We start from the raw sequence: 21,973 nt of genomic DNA, 5'->3' as shown, positions 1-21,973 counted from the left end.
TAAATATATGTGGTAGATTGCTATTGAATACCTACATTATTAACAATTGGTTGTCTGTAGTCGGTATACGGTCCATAATTTTAGGTACTAAGTACTAGGTCATAATGATTTTGTAGTCAAAATTGTAACATAACCTAAGTATTGTTACTACATTCACTGACTGATGCTTTTTTTTAATAATCAAAGAACGAGATTCGTCGCAAGCCGAACGCTTAGGTCGATCGTGCCTCTCTAGCGCTTGTTCCGCGCTCGACTCAGTTGAAACGTATTAATTAAAACTTATTCGTGCGTGCAGCCGGCGTTCATCGATTTATAAGACGTTATCACGTCAAAACGATCAAAAGATACCCTTTTTCCTCTGTGAAATAAGAATAATTTAGTAATTTACTTCTAGGAAATGTGGGCAGTACATAATTTCTGGGATTTCTAGGATCTTTTTCAAAGAGCTGCTTCTGCAAAGTGTTACTTCACTGGTCTTTCAAGGATAGTTGAATCTCTTAGCACTTGCGGCTAGAGTGAAAAGGTTTACCTAAGGAAAGATTGATAAATAAAACCATAGCTTAATATTAACAGTATAATAAAAATAAAAAGCACACACAAAATAAAGGACAAAAAATTCATACTAACAACCATTTTAGAGAAAGCTTGCTTATAATACATATTATAATCTTAATAAGTAAATAACTAGGTTTTATACTAGAAAACTCTAATGTGGCAATAATTTCAAAGGTTTCTTACTTAATAATACAGTGCTTATAAATTCTATCGTTACACCGGTTTACGTTGGATTCTATCTTAATACCGGTAATAAGTACAATATAGATAAAAGGTCTAAAAATCGCAGATATACATCAATTAATTTTGTATATACCTAGTACCCAGTTTAAAAATAAAATAACGCCATTAGCTAAACCTGTGCCACTAAAACATGGTTTTGTTAAACAGTCGAACTCAGATCTTTTGTTACAAAAATTCTAACCAGCATTTGACGTAATAAAACATCGAAATGTTATTTTTTTAAAATTATATTTGTTCGCTTACTTAGCGAAACTAACACTAAAGAAAAACTCGTAACATTGGTAAGTTGTGGATTTGCGCAAAATAATCGATTAAAAAAAGTTTTCATAATAAAACATTATAAATTAATAATTATTGTACCTAAACATGAATGAAAACTCTATCAAATTACAGTATATATACACATTGAACTTTTCACTAAATCCATTTAATTACACTTATAAGAGATATACACAGCACTAATGTTGCACAATACGTCAGCTGTTTAGCTACAGATATAATAAGCATTTCTGTGGCGCGAACTCACGAGATTTCACCCATCCAAAAAGTGAATACTATATATTATACTAGTTGACCTAGCAAACGTTGTATTGCCATATAAAGTAATAAGAAAATTGATAATTAAAAATTTTTGAGGTATAAAAAATAGATGACGACCGATTCTCAGACTATATAATTTAGGTTATATAGTTATTTTATAATTATCTAGGCTAATCATTTACGGGTGTGCAAAATAGATGTCATCGGGAAACAGCTGTTATATTTCTGAATGTTGGCCAAGAAGTGCTTAGTATTATTTTGAAAGAAAGATATATAAAATGTAATTAGTTATTTATTTTAGATAACTCTTTCAATTTGATTTCTGAACAACGGGGGACACATCAAAGGAAAAACAAAATTTTTGTTTATATTAATTTTTTCCTTGAATTTTCATATTTATTCACCTTTTAAACCTTCCCTGGACTTCCATAAATATTTCAACACCAAAATACGCCAAATCGGTCCAGCCGTTCTCGAGTTCTAGCGAGACTAACGAACAGCAATTCATTTTTATATATATATTTTTTTAATTATTTATTTATCGCGTCCGCCAGTTATGAGCAAATCGGTGACGCGAACACATAAGATTATTCCCTATACCAAAAAGTGCCCAACGCCGCTAAAGAAATTTTCACTTCAAAAATATTTGTTTAATTAGAAATAATTAGAAAGTAAGATGTGTTGATTAGTTAGTTAAGTAAATATTGTATCACTTTCATAGTTTTAATATTGTAAAAAGGGTTCGCCCGTATATGATAAATAAATAAATAAATGACAGCAAACGTCAAAACGAGATATCAATTCGAATCACAAGAACTCGAAGTGAACAATAAATACACATAAAAAAAAGTAAATTCACAGATTTAAATTTTACTTTTAATTTCACAGGGTTAAGTATTTTGTGTTATTTAATTTTCCTGCTCATGTCAATAGAACTTTTGACCTTGAGTTGACCTCGAATCTCTTTTTCAGTTCGATCACATATTATGTACTAGATTCATTCAACTTTTCATGGCATTATCACAGCCAAGGGCGTAGCTACCGCCGTATCAATTATACGGGGCCCCCGACGTGCATAAGCAAAAATTAATAAAAACTTCGCAATTTTATTTTATTTCAGAAATGACAAAAGTAAAAATTTTATTATATCTTTTTTCCCGAGAGATGGCAACACCCTACATCGCTCAGACCTTACACTATTGTCCATAGAGGCAGAAACTTTAGAAACAGTAGTCATCATCTATACAGCTATAAATGATTTAATAAATCAGTTAGCCGAAAAAAAGGCAAGGAGAGTGTACATTTAATTTAGAATAGAATAGAAACACTTTATTAACAGTAAAACACACACCTTCAATTTACAGTAAAAACTTAAAGAAATAAAAAATTAAATGTAACAAAAATTATTAAAATATAAACAAAAACAAAATATTAAATAACTGTGCGGCGCGTGATTCCCTGCTAAAAGGAGCTGACTCAGTATATTGTTGGTCAGTACAGAAGACACCAACAAAACACTGGTTTTCAGCAGCCCCTCGTGACATTTGGAGTAGACAGCTGTTGTAGCTTTCCCATTGTAATTTTTTTCATGTAAATGTAAATTTATAGAGTTATAAAATAGAATTATAAATAAATATTTATAATTAATATTAAATCATATTATAGTTTTTAAGCAAATATACATAATACTTATATTAAAGGTGGCACAAGGTACATTAGTAAAAAAAATGAGATATAGATAATATATTGGTAAACATTTAATACACTTAATAAGGATACATAATTGTGTTAGTCTATATTTACTATAAGATACATTGCATATCAAGATTAATTATTATATAAAGAATCTAAAATAGTTTTTTTACATTTAAATCTAAAATTTTGAATATTTTTCAGTTGTCTGATTGGTGGCGGTAAATTGTTCCAGCACTTAGTAGCATTGTATCGAAGACTACCCCTGAACGCTGTTGAGTGATGCCGGGGCACTGCTAATATCTGCGAGGCAGATCTAGTTTTTATATTACTTGCACTGCGTTGCCCTAGCCATTCAAGTTTTTTAAATAAGTAAAGAGGTGTTTTATTATTTATTCGATTTGTTTGATCTGTTTGAAAAAGTGACGGATAGATAGTTATGATGAATAAATCTTTCTTTTAATTTGATACAAACATTTATTTTTGTGAGAAATTTTTACCCTTCATAAGGGCCCCCAAACAAATTTATATACGGGGCCCCGCCAAGGCACGCTACGCCACTAATCACAGCGCAAGAAAATGGCTTGAGATACCAATGCCTTCTGCCTACTAAGATATACACAAAAATATAAAATTATCGCATATCATAAAAGTATTTTAGTAAAAATCAACCATAATGCTGTCTGCTAAGGTTTAGTTTTGACTAGTGCGTAATGAACATGGAACTTATCACTCCGCTATAAAGAGAAACCTAGCAAAAATAACTCCCAACGCAAAACGATCATTGTCTTAGCATAAACATCTAGACTCCCAATTTCCTATTAAAAGGTCGTCCAAAAAAGTCCGAACGGCGTTGTGTATACATAAACATAACTTACTAGCTGTCCCGACAGACGTTGTTCTGTGCATAATAAAAAAAATACTGTTTTTTTATGAATTTATCAATAATATTTCATGACATCAATAATTATTTTTTAAAATATGCTCGATGTTGTTATAATGAAATTGTTTCATAGCAGCACTTTAAATAAATTCTCTCATAGAAAATATGTTCATACAAAACAAATATTGCAATTAAAAATAATTATGGGTCCCAAATCGAAATAAAAATTATCCTATCTCTCAAGTTGGACTAAACTGCACTTGATGATGTAATCCCCATTAAAATCCGTTCATTAGTTTAGGAGTCCATCGCGGACAAACAACGTGACACGTAATTTATATATACATATTAAGAAGATAAATTACATTCATACAAATTCACACCTTATTTTGTGGCAGTAATGTTTCAAAGTCTACTGTATACGCTTATTACAAGTTGAAACACTACCTCACGCGCTAGACGGACGCTGATAATTTGTTTTAGCAATTATTTAGCAAAATAATTAAAATCGTCAACTTAGTCACATAATTTGTCAATTTAAAGGGGGGCGAGAGTACCCGTTTTCTGCCATATTTTCACCCCTTTGAAAAAATTATAAATTGCTCGTAGAGTTCTGCGAGTCGAGACTTTTTTTAGGACATTTCTTCCTTTTTTTTTAATCTGTTTTTAGATTTCAAAAATTTTCATTAGTTTTTGAGATATTTGCAAAAAACTAAATCCCCTTCTTTTAGTAAAGTTTTTATAACTTATGCCGAGTTTATATAAAAATCACCTGAACGCGATTGCGAATCGAATGAGACCTTATTTTTATATTTCCTATAATACTGAAAGAATTTGAACAAAACAGTATTTGGCATGAGGCATTCTATTGTTTCCGCACGTTAGCCCAACATTTTTTTAGTTAGCCCTTTATCCATTATTAATCTAGCTCATTTTAACTAATCGAAACCTTTTTCTAGCTAAAGAATTTTTCTTATATGGTTAGGGGCCATCCATAAATCACGGCGGCCTCCCCGCTTCTTGTCATAAATTTTGTGACATTGTAACATCTTTTTATCGAAGTGTTACAACAGTAAATTGAAACTATTAACCACCTACTACCTAACTAGTAACTCCCTACTAAACTTACAAATATAATATTTTTGATTTTATGTTAATTATATTAAAAAAGAATTTAAATGGAAACAAAAATAATTTGGGAACACAGTTGTTTGAATTTTCAAAATGTCTAAATGTTAAATTGCGAAATATGTAACATCACACTAGGTAGGAGGGGGTGTCACAAAGTGACCAGCTGTAGGACGGAGAGCGGTCACAAAATCATGAAATTCATGTGACGTAATTTATGGATTAGCCCCTTACGGTCATGACTACAAGTTTCAACGTGACTTTTGAACCTAGGTTCACCAACGTCACGGCAGTCCGTCATGATAGTAGTCAACGGCTATTTGTTATAATATGTACATATCGACGACCATGTCTAAGAAGTGCAGCAGCCTCATGTATCTGGTATTGTTACTGTCCGACCATTTGGAACTGGACTTGGTCGTCTCGTATTCTTGCGACTTCACAATAGTTTCTTCATCTTCTGCATCTGAAAAAAAATCAACCACAGGATTCAGAGCCAAATTATTACCCACAGCGATGGCAAGGTCCTGATGGAATGACCCTGTTGGCTTGAGCAACTTGCGTCGACACTCTGGCTCCTTCTCATGTCCAAGTTACGTCAGTTGGTGCTGGGGCTGCTGCTTCGACTGCTGAAGACAGCAAACATCGCAAATATATCCGTCTCAGCGAATCTTGCATGTTTGTGCCGTTTGGTGTTGAGATACTTGGCCCGTAGAATGTACAAAGTACTATCTACGCACCTCATTTGGGCTACTGGAAAGCTCGGCAATGCTCTGGCAGAGATTTCAGTCAACGCATCAGCCTAGCTATCCAACGTGGTAATGCTGCCAGTAATCTTGTTACACTTCCTCGCAATGATAATTAACATTTAGTGTGATCACAGCATTGTAAATATATAATTAAAAGACCATCATTTCAGCCGGAAGACGTTCACTGCTGGACAGAGGCCTTCCCCAAAGATCACCACGACGATCGCTCCTGCGCTGTCCACATCTAATGTATTCCGGCGATCTTGACCCAGATCATCGGTCCCTACCAACACTACGTCTTCCGATACGTGGTCGCCACTCGAGGAGTTTTCAGTCCCAACGGCCATCCTCCGCCGAGCTATGTGCCCTGCACACTGCCACTTCAGTTTGGAACCATCTTGTTGAATAATATCTAATAAATAATAACTAAAATGAATAACTAATAAATTAAATAGGCCGTTTATGCCGCAAAAAATTCTCAAGGGAATCAAAATTTATAGGGTACTAGCTGACCCAGCAAACGTTGTATTGCCGATATTAAAATCGCGATACAAAAGTAACTGTTGATCGTAGATGCGTGAAAATTTGAAGTTGTATGTATTTTTAATGCTGACTCATAATCAAACAAATTAAAAAAAATGGCAAAAAAATAAAAATAAATATTGGCATGGACCACCCTTAACATAAGATAGATGTTGTCCGATTCTCAGACCTACCCAATATGCACTCAAAATTTCATGAGAATCGGTCAAGCCGTTTCGAAGGAGTTTAACTACAAACACCGCGACATGAGAATTTTATATATTAGATTTTCCGTTTCCAACTATGAAATTTGGCAATAAATACAGTCTAATACTACAAGTAGGTATTGAGAACAATCTGAAAACTATTCATTTGTAATTAAATTATAAAAAAAACATTTGTATGGAACCCTCGGTGGTCTAGTACGACTCGCACTTGCCCGGTATACACTAATGTTGCACAATACGTCAGCTGTATAGCTACAGATATACTGCTATAAGGTATAAGTGTTTATCCAATTCGGTGATGCGAACTCACGATATCTCACCTATCCAAAAAGTGTCTAACTATATAATAAACTTATTTATATTTTTTTATTCAGTCTTTAGACTCATGATCATGTCGGTGACGCGAACCCATTAGACTTTCCCCTACAAAAAAATGCCCAACGCGGCTATAGAAGTTTTCACTTCAAAAATATAACAACACTGAATAAAAAATGGACTTACCATAATTGTTGTGGTAGCGCGGTACGTGCTCTATGGTTATCATTTGAACGTCGCTCATCAGGTCAGATCTATCCAGGAACACGTGGATGCTGTATGCTGACACAGAATGTGACCACGCACCGAAGACACCAATACCTGAAAGAAAGTGGAATTATGGAGGATTTAAAGATAGATATACAGGTTGTCCCAAAGTTATGGGACATGAAGGGAAAGTACCTTAAATATCGAAGATAGGCTATTTACTGAAAGAAGACTTTGTGTTATTTTTAAAAGTTAGTAATTCTGCATTCAAAGATTTTCTAAAAATTACTTGCCTCGTCTGGGAATCGAACCGACTTAAATGTAAAAAAAAACACCACTTTTATGATGCCAATCGAAAGAATGGCCAAAAACGAATAACTCTTCTTGCAATCTTAGATACTTATATTTAAATTGTACCATAATTTATGGACGATGCGGGACTCGAACCCGCGACTACCGGTTCCGTCCGAGCGCTCTCAAATATTCTATTAATTTAAATACTCCTAATGTATCTTATCTTACTCATATCGACACTAACTTTTATTTAAAAGGCCAATAATTTTGTTAGGGTAAAAATGAAAAGTAAAGTAAATAATTTAAAAAAAAATATATTTTCGTATTATAATTTATACAAAAAACTCTTTAGTATCAAGACTACCCAAAAACACTAACTGTTCTAGATATTTTGGAGACAATCTGTTCCTTGTTTGCCACATTGCTGTTCCGGCTTTTGAAACTACATATCATCCCATTTAGAAATAGGGTTCCTTTTTAGGGAAGCTACTGGATTTGAAAGATGTAGAGAAACTTCATCGCCCTGACGAGGTTGTTTTTTCTTCTTGTGCCCGTGTCCTACCTCCTTATGACGTCTCCAAAAATTGTATTCGGGTGGAGCAGTAGATAAGGCATCATCATCCGACTCACTTGGGCTACTTACAATTAATTGACAATTCCGACAACCATAGTTTAGGTTTTTGATTAACTCTTCCGCATGCAGAGTCTGATTCCATTCGATACCAAATACTTTTGTTTCGATACCGAGTATGTATCGCAAAATTGATTCGATTATTATTAGCGCTAATAACTTATTGTTAAATAGTCATAAAACCAAATATATTAAATTCACCGCGCCAAATGTCAAAAATGTAGATGCGAATATTTTATTAAATGGAGAGGTGGTAAAACCAGTGGAATCTGCTGTATTTCTTGGCATTACTCTTGATTCCAAATTGCAGTGGGGCCCCCATATTGAAGGATTGGCGAATAGGCTTAGTTCTGCAGCATATGCGGTTAAGAAAATAAGACGGTTAACTGACATAGATACGGCGAGATTAGTATACTTTAGTTATTTTCATAGTATTATGTCCTATGGTATATTGTTATGGGGCAGTGCGGCCGACATTAATACCATCTTTGTGCTGCAGAAGAGGGCTATTCGCGTGATTTATAACCTAGGTCCTAAAGAATCATTAAGAGAAAAATTTAAAGAAATAAACATTTTGACTGTTGCTTCTCAATACATTTCTGATAATGTTCTGTATGTTCATAAGCACATTGAGGAATTTTCTAGATACTGTGACATTCATAATGTTAACACGAGGAACAAACATAAACTTGTTATGCCTACTACTCGGTTGGGTCGAGTTAGTAAGTCTTTTGTTGGGCGATGTATATGCTTCTACAATATGATCCCAGAAAATGTACAAAACAATTAATGTGTTACGAAATTTAAAAGAATTGTTAAAAAAACTTTGTGTGGGAAAGGTTATTATAGCATAAACGATTTTCTTGATGTTTCCACGGACTGGGAATAAAGCGAACACCCTCAGGCTCTTTAATTATAAATGTTTATTGTACGATATCAAATTGTAATCCATATTTTATATTAAAAAAATAAAAAGCCCGCTGAGTTTCTTGCGCCCATTCTTCTCAGGTCTCAGGCAGTCTATTTTGAATGGGTGGTAGTTTTTGACGTTCAATAAGTGATTTTAAATCCTATTTTGAATAAAAATATTTGTATTTGAATTCTATTAGTACTTGGTATCGAATCAAAAGTATCGATTACCTACTCGTATTTACTAGTATCGGAGATAATATGTAATACGTACTAGAGAAGTCTCAACTTGATTGTAATTTGTAACGCAAGTTGTGGCCAACTGTAGTCAACTCACTCAGTCTATGCTCAGCGTTTGTAGCTATAACACGCATTCGAGTTTTGCGTGTATTGAGATGGTATTTTAATCACTCTCTAAACACAAAAGTGAACGAGTGATCTTTTAACAGTAAGGTCACATATAATGATAAAACACGCTTAATTTAATTATGTTTTGTCTATTGTACGTATCATATAACATGTCATCGCGGTGCCGCGGTGTTTGGGCCGCTATCGTCAAGTTGCGCCCTATAAATAAATAAATAAACGTTTATTACAGACGTTTATATCCATAATTTATTGCTACCAATATTAGTAACAATTTTTCCTTAATTACTAAGTATAATATGTTAGGAATCTTAGATTGAGGATTGGATTTTAATTGGATACCGCACTACCTAAGAACAATAGCGATTTTATTACGGCAACTATTAGATGCTTGTGTACGTGGCATCTTGACACTCATTGGCATCTTTCGAATTTTGTAACATACACTTCGTGTTATTCTCCATTGACTTTAATAAATTACAAAATAATTACTGATGATATGTAATCCTCGTGTCATTCTTATTTCTTGCAGTATTTTTATTAAAGTTTAATTACCTACGCAACCCGGCATTTTAGTTTCAATTATAAGCAAAGTTTAACAGAGCATGTGGCATGTCAACGTCACACATTGTTTGAGAGTGATGAGACTGGCTCGACTGGTGTACTCGGGCGCAGTACTAGTTGCCGCATTTTGGGACTACGCCTGCAATATCTAGTTGGAAAGCAGCGGAGATCAACCCAAATCTAAGAATACATCGTTTTAAAAAATATTCATTGTACATATCACACTTCAAAGATTTTTGAACGTTGCATACGTAATTAGTTTTGTTTTTTTTTTAATCAAGCAGTTCTAAAAACATTCAATGTTACTAGGGTGGGTAACATATGCGCAGATTTTATCGACAATCGATAAACATACCAACAGGTCGGGGAAAATCAGCCGGTATGCTGACAACATCAGGACCACACGTTATCGAGCTAAAGTTGTGCCTGTCTACTTCGTAGCTGGGCCTGAAAAGATAACAAAGAATAAAAAATAATGCTTTTTTTATGACAATTAGAGACAAGACGAGCAGGACGTTCAGCTGATGGTAGTTGAAACGCCCTGTCGATTACAATGCATTACAACTCTTGCGCTCGTCACCTTGAGACATAACATATTAAGTCTCATTTGCCCAGTAATTTAACTAGCTTGGTTGGTTGTGGTACCCATAATCTAGCCGGCATCCCGTGCAAAGGAGCCTCCCACTGGTAAACTTTCTTGCTACACAATCTAGTTATGTATGATAGTTGTAAAATATTTTCAACACTATTTCCCATGATGTGACACAAATTGACGTACAATAAACAAGTAGACACATAATCACGCTCAAAAGTTGTCTGAAGCAAAACTCTGCCTACTCATCTATTAGTCCGAGTTTTTAAAACATAATCATAATAAAATAGATTAAAAAAAAAAAGTATATCATTCACCTAAATAAATTAATTTGCTATAATATCATTTCGGAACACGCTGTAAATAATCTAGTAGCCGCGCGTAATCGTAGGCACTGATACCTACTTGTCCCACGCCGAGCCGTAGCCATTTAGAACTCGTAGATGAGTAGCGCCCACGTAAGATTGATTAACATTTTGTTTTCTAAATATATCATTTTTACTGGACACCACATTTTCGGCGCTGAAAAGTGGTCTCCAAAGTCTTCCACTCCTTTCAGTATTCGGTTTTCTTTATTGAGGTTGTAAGTGAGTGTCTTGATCCAGTCCTACCAGCAGCTGGCAGATTGTTCGCGGTGGTCTTGTGGCCTCCACCTTAACTGTGACCTATCAGTTTGTCTAAATTACTGGGAAGGTGTTGGCAATGTGACCAAAATACCCCAAGATCTTTTGATAACAGATTGTGGACAATCTTACACCAATAAAATATTAGCACAGTAAAAAAAATGACAACACAAAATTATTCTCATAGTGGCTGGTTTTCATTTGGCTGATGTTTTCCCATTTGCCCCATTATTTAAAATATCTTGCACTATTAAGATATTTTTTATTTAAAGTCAAAAACTACCACTCATTATAAATAGTATGCCTCAGATCTGAGAAGAATGGGTGCAAGAAACTCTGTGGGTGTGTGAAATTCTTTCATCAAAATATGGTTACAATGCCACTCTATTATATGTGGCATCATTAAGATTCATTTATGTCATAGAAACCTTAACAAAACACACAGTTTTAACAATTCTTTTGAATTTCATAATACATTTGTTTTGAACATTTACAGGTACAACAACGGCGCCTATTTCTTCTGTGAAGCAGTAATGTGTAAGCATTACTGTGTTTCGGTGTGAAGAGCACAGTAGCTAGTGAAACTACTGGGCAAATGAGACTACATCTTATGTCTCAAGGTGATGAACACAATAATTGTAGTATCACTCAGAATTGTTGGGTTTCTTAAGAATCCTGAGCTGCACTGCATTGTAATGGGCAGGGTTGTTGGTTGTTAGGTTGGGCAGCTGAATGTCTCACTGGTCTCATCCCATAATGTCTTTAAAAAAATCTTCAACATTGTGATGATGTAATTCAATGACATATATATTAACCTTAAGTTATCAGCTACATATAGATCTGCATCACCACTCAAAGACGTCAGCTCGACTAACAGAGGCCCTCCGTGCCCTAACTGCCAGTAGGAGAAGTTTCCAGCACCAACTGCACCAATAACTGTATCTAATAACATCTTGTCCATAAACACAAACCGAAAAACGTTAGACACTAAGGACCATATAGTCGAGCCGGTAATAATCGCTAGCAATAAGAAAATAAACTCGCGCCGCATGTTGACTGTATTTACATTTTACTTTTCACTAGATTAATAATTAATTTGGATGTACTAGATCTTTACATTTCTAGCAATTTTACAGTCTAAAGGACGAGTGTTTTGTATTAAATTTGATAATATATAATTCAAATATCAAATTCATTTGAGAAGACCTTTACACTCTTGTAATGCGAAGCAAATAAATATTATTATCTATTTTAAATGTACAAGAACACAGGTAAAAAGTAAAAACTGGAAATATATTCTTCTGTTTTGACATTTAAAGTACTCTATACAAACTTTATTATACAAATTACAAAGAGTATGTAAATAATACACATAGGAGTGCGTTCCGAATGCGGTCGTTTCGTTAGAGTAATAATGTTCCGTGGGTCGTTTCATTGTATTTAACGTGCTCCTAATATTTTGTTCGGTAAGCCCAAGCGTTTCGATGGTTTCACCCATTTCATTTGATCTGTTTATTCTCTACAACTTTTGTTTGAAACTGTTTTTACTGTTAGACTACCGCGCGTAAAGTAAAAAATTTCAAGGTACGCATACAATAACCAACAACACATTATGTCCTAAAAGATTAATATTTCATTTACTTACCTGCAATAGAAATAAAGATTTTATATTTTATTTTATTATATTACATACAACTTAGAAATGTCTAGTCATTATTATTAATTATGTAATGTTCAGATTCTAGAATAAAATGTAACAAAACGAGCTTAATTAAAAGTATTATTAACTTAAGTATTATGAATAATAATTGCTAACGCTACTAACAGGACAACGGCGGAGTGGGGAACGCGGAGTGGGAGAATGGTCGATTCTTGACTCAGCTCCCGTGTTAGGTTGACCAGGTTCTACTTTACATTATTGGTACGACCTAGATATTCGTGGAAAGAAAAGTCGTTGAATTCTAGGGATTTATTAAGAAAAATACAAGAGGGATTTAAATATACAAAAAAGCAAATAGACTGATAACGCACACAAAAAACACTGATACCAATTTCTCTAATTCACGCACACTTTTAACTCACCCTATTCACTTGTCATAATATTATCACTTTTATCTCTTCGAAGTTATTCACTTGGTATCGCACTTGCAATTGAACTGCCTCCGACCGTTCCGACCCACTTTTTTTATGGAAAAGGACGACAAACGAGCGTACGGGTCACCTGTTGTTAAGTGATCACCGCCGCCCACAATCTCTTGCAACACCAGAGGAATCACAGGAGTGTTGCCGGCCTTTAAGGAAGCAGTATGCGCTTTTTTTGAAGGTACCCATGTCGTATTGTCCCGGAAACACCGCAAAAGGAAGCTCATTCCACATCTTTGTAGTACGTGGAAGAAAGCTCCTTGAAAACCGCACTGTGGAGGAACGCCACACATCCAGATGGTGAGGATGATATCCTAACTTGTGGCGTGTCGTGCGATGGTGGAATTCAGCGGCAGGAATCAGGTTAAACAGCTCTTCGGAACACTCTCCGTGATAAATGCGGTAGAAGACACACAATGAAGCGACTTCTCTACGCAACGCCAAGTGATCCAGCCATTCACAGAGCACTGGGTCCCCCACGAATGGATCGAGCCTGCGCCTTGTAGAGCCCTAGTATGTGGGCCGGCTTGAAGTATTGCCGTGCTCTATTAATGATGCCCAGGCTTTAAGGGAAGTGTTGTCGAAGAGCGGTGGTACGACAAATGGTTTTTTTTTGTGGTAAACCCGCTTTTGTATTCCTGTGAACAATATTTGAGAACTTTCTAGGCAAGCTTAGTCAATGTTCAATTTTCACACATAAGTCAAGAATGTTCGATCCTCCATCCCTTCCCATACATCATTCCTACGTTGTGACACCCTTCTAGAGTGTTCGCTTGAGCATCTAGAATTCTTATCTTCCTTTTCTTTCGCACATCATTGGACGTCTTGACAAGGACGTGTGTTGTATATTCAGGCCATGGCCCCACAACTAGCCTGCCCGAAATGGTACAAATACAAACACAAAAATATTTATCCAGAAAAGGAAAAATCACACAATGGACCCCGCACTATGTTATTAGCACTAGCACCTGTGTCACGGGCTTCCTAAACTTAAACAAATATTATGGCAGCGTTGAACTATTTAGCGGTATATACTTAAACATGAAAATTACAAACGCATAAATAAAAAAAAGAAATAATTAAAACTGATAAAATTTATATAATATTATAGAGTTATTGATTACTTTTGTAGAACCAAAAAGCGCAATGTTTTTGTGTGTGTTGTGTGTACATGTGTGTTGTTATGTTTTTTTATTTACTTTACATTATTAATATAATGCATACTATTATTCTTAGTATATCAGTGCACGCACTCGGTGCACCAGGGACGCGCATCTCGCTCTCATTATTGTATAGAAACAATTTGTTCGTGTATCTGCAAATATTCTTCTTCGTGAGCTTCAGAATGAGCTTGCGAGTGCCAACCGAACGTTTTTCTTCTCTTTCAACGTGTTACTTCGACATTGTGAACGGCGTTAGTGCGAGATTGGCACTCGGAGTGTAGGTTATGAACGCGCCTAAGCACAAACAATAACTTTCACTGAACATATTGACCTTGAAAAAGAAAAGATATAGTAGGTATATAATAATATATTTTAGTGTATAATTATAAATTATCTTAGAGCTTTATGAGCATAATTGTTCATTTTTCATTTTAATATCTAGTTGATTTACCTAGAATCTGACATCGAAGGCGAGCACTATCATAATATACTCTTTGTCTGATAATACGTGAAGGCGTGACCACATTTGTTTTGTCACGTTAGCTAGTGGTTTGAACTTTAAAGTAAATACTTAGGAGCTACTGCCATTTGCCAAGCTTGGCTGACTGTTTACGACTTGTCAATCAAAATCGGTTACTGTTACAATAGATTCACTTTACTTTTCCATCTTGCTGTATCTCTCTTAGAGATGTTCTTCTCTCTAGTAATCTTTTTTCTTCTATACGCTTGTTTATAGTAAGACTAGGGGCTTTCCGTTATTTTGATGTCTCCTGCCAATATTGTCACGTTCTAGTGAACAAACCTCATTTTCAATGTTAGTCTATGGTAAATGTTTGAACCTGAATAGCTTTCGATCTCGACCACCTAGAAACCCAAACACCACGATTTTAAGCTTTTCTGGTGAAGAATTTCCCAACGAATATCGTTGGGCGTTTATTGTGTTTATTTTATTATATATATTATATCATACACTATTATTTTATTTATAGAACTTTTGATTATATTAATTTAGAGAGAAACGTTTAAAGCTGGTGTAACCAACCATATTATTAACTCTCCGCTGTCCGTTAATCTATGTCGTTAATATATCAAAGGTAGTCCACAATATGTTACAATACTAAGCTGAGACTATGACAGAGTGTATGATTATAATAATTATGTAACAAAAACAAATAATTAAAAAAAGTTTATCTGTGAGTCGGTTTACGGACTATAATTTTACATGAAACGTCGTAAAAAATATCTTTTAATAATTTTTAGTCAAAACTGTAACATAGCCTATTTACTGCACTCGTTGACCGATGCGACTTTTTTACTAATCAAAGAACAAGATGTGTCACAAGCCGACTGCCGAACGCTTCTGGGCCATCTTAGGCCGATCGTGCCTCTCTATCGCTTGTTCCGCGCTCTCTCTTGCACGTTCGGCTCACGCGGAACGTGACAGTTGTAGAAAACTTAAATGAAATCATATATTTTTCTGATAAGCATGAGCTTTAAAGTGTGGTATTAAGGGTTATTTTAATTTGTCACTCCGTACACATTGCACAGCAAGATCTATCGAAACAACGTCAGTACTCAGTCTGCGCTCGGCCGCCGTCGTGGGTAGACACTGTGTCGGTTGTAAGCAGCAGCTCGTACTCGGAAAGATCGCTGTACGAACATGAATATTTTTTATACGCTCTACAATACTGTCTTTGATACTTTACATATTTTGTACGCAGTCAGATTTTCAAGGTGAAAGGTCTATATTAAATCGACATCCAAGATGGCGTCTATAAAATTTGCCAACTTTTCTTCATGGGTGTCATTTTCATGGTTTTTGGGGTCAACAATAACAAATATCGGGTCAAAATCGAAATCCATGATGGCACCTATGAAATCTACAAAATTTTCTTCATGGGTGTCATTTACATCGTCAAAATTAGAATTCATTCATAAACTTAAATTATATTATAAAAGGCCTGTCTTACAATATCCCACATGCTAAATTAATTCTTCATTCCTTAAATATAGAAATATTTACGTTTCGACTTTTCACCCACAATATTTAAAAAAACACATTCCGTTACCAATCTAATTAAAAAATCTCAAAATTTGATTTTGAAAGACCTATCTAATGATACCCTACATGCATAAAAAATTGTTCAACCTCTTTTAACCACAAGAAGCTCTACCCTTCTTATCAATTATTACCACCATACTATGTCAAGAAGAGTTATTTCAATAGATATTGTAATCAGAAGGTATAAGCTATTATATAAATGTAACGTATATCTTTCTTAATCCCGCATTATTTTCAAAAGACCAAAGGAAATGTCATGTATCAAACCTGAATCTAACTTTCAAAGACCTATCCAACGATACCCCACAAGGTAAGTCTCCAGTATTTTTTCAACTCCACTTTTAGGGGAGGTGTCCTTAGAGGGAAAGCTACGTTCAAAGCACCAGACAACATAAAAAATGGCGTGCGTACAAAGTACACATGTCAGAAGTGAAACTTATTTGTGAAAACCAATTTTTAAATCTCGTTTATATTAATAATTAGCCTAATCTGTTCTCTAAACCAATTGATTTTTGTCAATATTAGAAATTATTAGATGTTTTACTAATTATTATTACTCATTAAACCTGCACAATACAAACCTAGTAGGGAAGATGTTCTACTTATTCGCGGCCGCGCGATAAACCTGCATTATACAACGCTAGTAGTGAAGTGGTTTTACTTCATAGCGGTACCATCTGCTTCATGCTATTTTTACATTTTCTCACTCTATCTCAATCAGACTCAATCTCCTTCCCCTCTTCTTGGATAAAAACGTCCTTCATTTTCGTGACACTTGGGCAAAGAAGTTTCACTTCAAAAATGATCCCAAATTCGTTCTCTGCACCCTCGAGATCCTCGAATACGATGTCCATATTGTTAAAATCATAATTTTTCGCGGCGGCCATCTTGGATTTCAAAAATGATCCCAAAATCTTTCTCTGCACCCTCGATAACCTCGGATACGATACCCATATTGCTGAAAACATAAATTTTCGTAGCAGCCATCCTGGATTTCAAAAATGATCCCAAATTCGTTCTCTGCACCCTCGAGATCCTCGAATATGATATCCATATTGTTAAAATGATAATTTTTCGCGGCGGCCATCTTGGATTTAAAAAATGATCCCAAAATCGTTCTCTGCACCCTCGATAACCTCGGATACGATACCCATATTGCTGAAAACATAAATTTTCGTAGCGGCCATCCTGGATTTCAAAAATGATCCCAAAATCGTTCTCTGCACCCTCGGATACGATACCCATATTGCTGAAAACATAAATTTTCGCAGCGGCCATCCTGGATTTCAAAAATGATCCCAAAATCGTTCTCTGCACCCTCGATAACCTCGGATACAATACCCATATTGCTGAAAACATAAATTTTCGCAGCGGCCATCCTGGATTTAAAAAAACTGCACACGACGTTATGCGACAGAATTGCCATCTAAAGTTCCAATATTTAACTACTAAACGAATACATCAACCAATTATCAAAAATACATAGGTATTAAAAAAACAAAATTCAAATTTGCTAAAGTATCAAATTCATTGATTCCCGCAACTAACTTTAAGTACGTGTATGTGTTTGAGCGGTGTCAGTGTAGTGGTGCGATTCGATACCTCTCTGTTTTGAGAACGCGTCCTTAATCAAAATATTACAATGATCATATATGAATCGCGTCCTTAATAGAATGGCACTTCACCGCTTTTTATTCTTGGACAAGTTTATAAGCCAGTGCGTTTTTTCTATTGCGAGAGTCTTATAATTATTACTGCAATGATAATTACCTAATGATAATTGAACGAATATTATTTGTACAGTTGAATAACCTTGGGTTCAACCTCATTAATGATTTGAATATACAACAATCTGAATATTTTTTTTTTATTCTAATCGATATTTTCAAATCTGCATTAGACGAGTCCTGTGCTAAATTAAGTTTGGTTGTAACCAAACTTAATTTAGCAAAGTTTCAAAGTCAAATACAAAGTATTTTTTTAATGCCGACGGTTGAAAGTTATGGTTTGTAAGTCGGTGCTTTTTTCTTTCTATTGCGAGAGACTTACAATTACTATAATCATAATAAACGATAATTATTTAAACGGTTGAATAACTTTGGGTTCAGCCTCTGCTAAATTAAGTTTATTAACTATGCAGTTTCAAAAGCATTTTAATGGTCACGGTTTAATGTTATGGTCTGGAGCCAACTTTGTGATTTTTTCTATCGAGGAAATTTCATGACATAATATTTCCATAGTACTTTAACTTAGACTAACATATTCTGTGACATAATGCAGTCGATAGATCATAATTCTGAATTAGGCAATTTGACATAGTGTGTTCCCTTAAAATAATAATTGTATTATGTAGGTCAATATAGGTAAAGGTAATAATAATCTATGTAGTTTGTAATTTTTAGAAGTGAAAACATCTCTCTACACGCGCTTTGTACTTTATTTTAGGTACATGCATTGAACGAGACTGTAGAAGAGAATATAGAACGAGAAAAATTGTATTTCGTATTATTAACCTCGCCTTATTGGAAATTTCATTTCTGACGTATGGTCACACCGGTTTGTATACTGTGCACCTTCTCGAAAAGGGCATGCAGGTCTTTGCATTCAATTAATTGTAATTTATGTAATAATTTCTTTTTGACGTAATAATTCTTGTGGCCCGTTAGGGAAAAATTATCAGAGGGAATTTTTACGATGCGCACAGTAAGGGACGAGACGAGCAGGACGTTCAGCTGATGGTAATTGATACGCCCTGCCCATTACAATGCAGTGCCGTAAAGGATTCTTGAAAAGCTAAATTGTGAAAAATAATTGCACTCGTCACTTTGAGACATAAGATGTTAAGTCTCATTTGCGCAGTAATTTCACTAGCCCTCACACCGAAACATTACTTACACATTACTGCTTCAGGCCAAAAAAGGCGCCGTGCGTTGCCAATGAAGTAGGTACCTATAACTTCTTACGTGCGTACACTTTTTATTTTCCTCGTAGGCGCCAATATAACGCAGTAGGTATATCTATCACTTTGGAGAAATTAAGATTTTACCACTTGGGTGTATTGAAGCCCCGGGTTAGTAACGACTTCTTAGCATCGTTAACATTGTCCCCTTTCTGTCATTTTGTCACTGACGATATTGACAACCTGCAAGTTGAAAAATAACTCACAACCAAACTTGAAATCATTATATTATCTCGAAAAGTCTATAAAAGAGAAGTTTGTCACAGTTCTGCTGTAATAGGTATTTTATTTTAATTTAACAAATTCTGAACTTTCATTTATCTGACTTAATTCCACCTTCGCACGACACGCCAGAAGTTAGGATATCATCCCCACCATCTCGATGTGTGGCGGTCCTCCACAGTGCGGTTTACAAGGAGCTTTCTTCCACGTACTACAAAGCTGTGGAATGAACTTCCTTGTGCAGTGTTTCCGGGACGATACGACATGGGTACCTTCAAAAAAAGCGCGTACACCTTCCTTAAAGGCCGGCAACGCTCCTGTGATTCCTCGGGTGTTGCAAGAGATTGTGGGCGGCGGTGATCACTTAACAACAAAAACAGCAAAATCTAATAAACATCGGGACAGCAATAAGTTGTGATTTTAAAAGGTACCTAGTTAACATCAGCTTCGGCCTTGGGCCTTTATCAGATTTGTAAATCAATACTTATTTCTGACGCAGGCGAGACAAAAATAATTGCGAAAGGGATAAAAGCTTACAATAAGGATTTGTCTCCGCTGCGCTCCAACTAGATAGCGCACTACCTAAGAACAATAGCTTTTTTATTATGGCTACTATTAGATGCTTGTGTGCGTGGCATCTTGACACTCAATGGCATCTTTCAAATTTTGTAATATACGCTTCGTGTTATTTTACATTGAAATTAATAAAATCCAAAATAATTACTGATGATATGTGATCCCAGTGTCTTTCTTATTTCTTGTAGTATTATTTTTACAAAGTTTTACTACGCAACCTGGCATTTTAGTTTCAATTATTAGCATAGTTTAACAGAACATGTGGCACGTCAACGTCTTACAGTGTTCGAGACTGGCTCGAGTACGCCCATTTGGGCGTAGTAAAAGTTGTTGCACTTTGCGACTACGCCTGCGGTATCTAGTTGGAGCGCAGCGCAGACCAATCCATAATCTAAGGATAAAAGGTTATAACATCTTGGACTTGTCGTTTTGAACAAAGTGAATAAATGATTTTTGTTTCTTTCTTACAACTGCTTCCCCGAACACCCTGTAGTATAATGTATTTTGTGCCAAGTCATAAACAGCTCAAAACTCTCCTCCAAAAGTTAATGAACAACAAAAACTGAATTAAAAGGAAATTGTTTTAATTTTTCCGTATATTGTTGTCGTTTATCGTATTTGTCTTAAATCATAGATAGTCTGTGGACGTGACTGTGAAAACGTCAAAAATCCAATTATTTTCAATCAAACTCAATAGTTTGACTGTTAAACTGTATTTTGAGCAATGCACGCATACTAACACAATTTAAGTGACATACAAATCGCGAGTGTAAGACGTAGCTTATCACGCACACTAAAGTTATAAAACTGGCCTGTTTTCATCGATTGCCTAGCAGCAAGACGCTCTCTGTAGACGTATAAATTATCTAAGGTAAGTATTTATTTTTGTATACTAGGGTTCTGCTAGCCACGTATCTCTATGGTTAATATATTGTAATCACAGTTTTATGTAGTCTCTACTAGCTCTTACAAAAGGTTGGGTTAGTTAATACTAAGCTATTAAAAAAAAGCAAAACAGAGAGACACAGCTGATAATAAGGATATTGATCTTATTCGAAAAAATATTTCTAAAATAAAAGCAAAGAGAACATTCGAGAATGTTCGTATGTAAAGATTATTGTTGCTAATATTTCTTCTTAAATGGGGGAGCTACTGGCGTTCTAAATAGTTATATTTTCTATAAATATGATCTACCAAAGAGTACAAGGTAGGTCGACAATGTAATTTTTTTATAGTACATAGGTAAATATTTTTAACGCCATTGGACGCCACACGCTAAACCATACTTGAGAAGCTTGTAAGCTTCTCATCGTACAATTATTCTTCTGATATTATACCCACCATTTACCAACCTATAAAACCGTTTGCCTTTAATACCTATAAAATTTATTAAATAACCTAGATTTTATTCGCCCATGGGCAGCTTAAATCTTTCTAACATGATGCCTAGCCTTTCGTAACAGTCAATGATTAAATTAAAATTTAAATAAATAAAAATACATATGAAAATACTGGCTGTAAGTAAAATAACAAAAACTATTCCGGTATATTTACCAACAGCTGCCGGCTGCGTTCCGTGAAACCACAACCTGTTTAAAAAACGCCCACATGTGAACAGCTGATGTCTATCTATCTCTGTCTTACTTGTTATAATAATACTGATAGAACGGGATGCGATATTCCTATGAACATCAGGGGTTCCTACGTTGAGTGCATTCTTGTTTTTCTATAAAAAACCATAAGTAAAAAAATTTGGCGGGTTGGATTGAATTAATCGTTATGGTCCTTGGTCATGGACTCATGGGGCGA

The 21,973-nt window shown here is 35.1% G+C and overlaps 1 protein-coding gene across 1 annotated transcript; it reads right to left on the bottom strand.

Annotated features, from left to right (window-relative positions):
- Positions 1–3,071: 3,071 nt before the first annotated feature.
- Positions 3,072–12,330, bottom strand: LOC126973522 (UPF0669 protein C6orf120 homolog). Its single transcript, XM_050820856.1, has 4 exons — positions 11,856–12,330; positions 10,181–10,272; positions 7,041–7,175; positions 3,072–5,507 (listed from the first exon to the last, which is right to left on the bottom strand). The coding sequence occupies exons 1-4, from the start codon at positions 12,089–12,091 to the stop codon at positions 5,365–5,367; spliced, it is 606 nt and encodes a 201-aa protein (XP_050676813.1). The 5' UTR covers positions 12,092–12,330; the 3' UTR covers positions 3,072–5,364.
- Between the last annotated feature and the right edge of the window lie 9,643 nt (positions 12,331–21,973).

Source organism: Leptidea sinapis, chromosome 29 (genome assembly GCF_905404315.1).
Source record: "Leptidea sinapis chromosome 29, ilLepSina1.1, whole genome shotgun sequence".
In the NCBI taxonomy this organism is placed as follows: Eukaryota; Metazoa; Arthropoda; class Insecta; order Lepidoptera; family Pieridae; genus Leptidea; species Leptidea sinapis.
This window is presented reverse-complemented; position numbering and strand designations above follow the sequence as displayed.

Coding starts and splice junctions, on each gene's coding strand:
- LOC126973522 (XM_050820856.1), bottom strand. CDS start 12,091: ATGCGGCGCGAGTTTATTTTCTTATTGCTAGCGATTATTACCGGCTCG. Junction 10,273..11,855: donor TATGTAGCTGATAACTTAAG/GTTAATATATAT, acceptor TTATCTTTTCAG/GCCCAGCTACGAAGTAGACA. Junction 7,176..10,180: donor TGATTTTCCCCGACCTGTTG/GTATGTTTATCG, acceptor ACTTTCTTTCAG/GTATTGGTGTCTTCGGTGCG.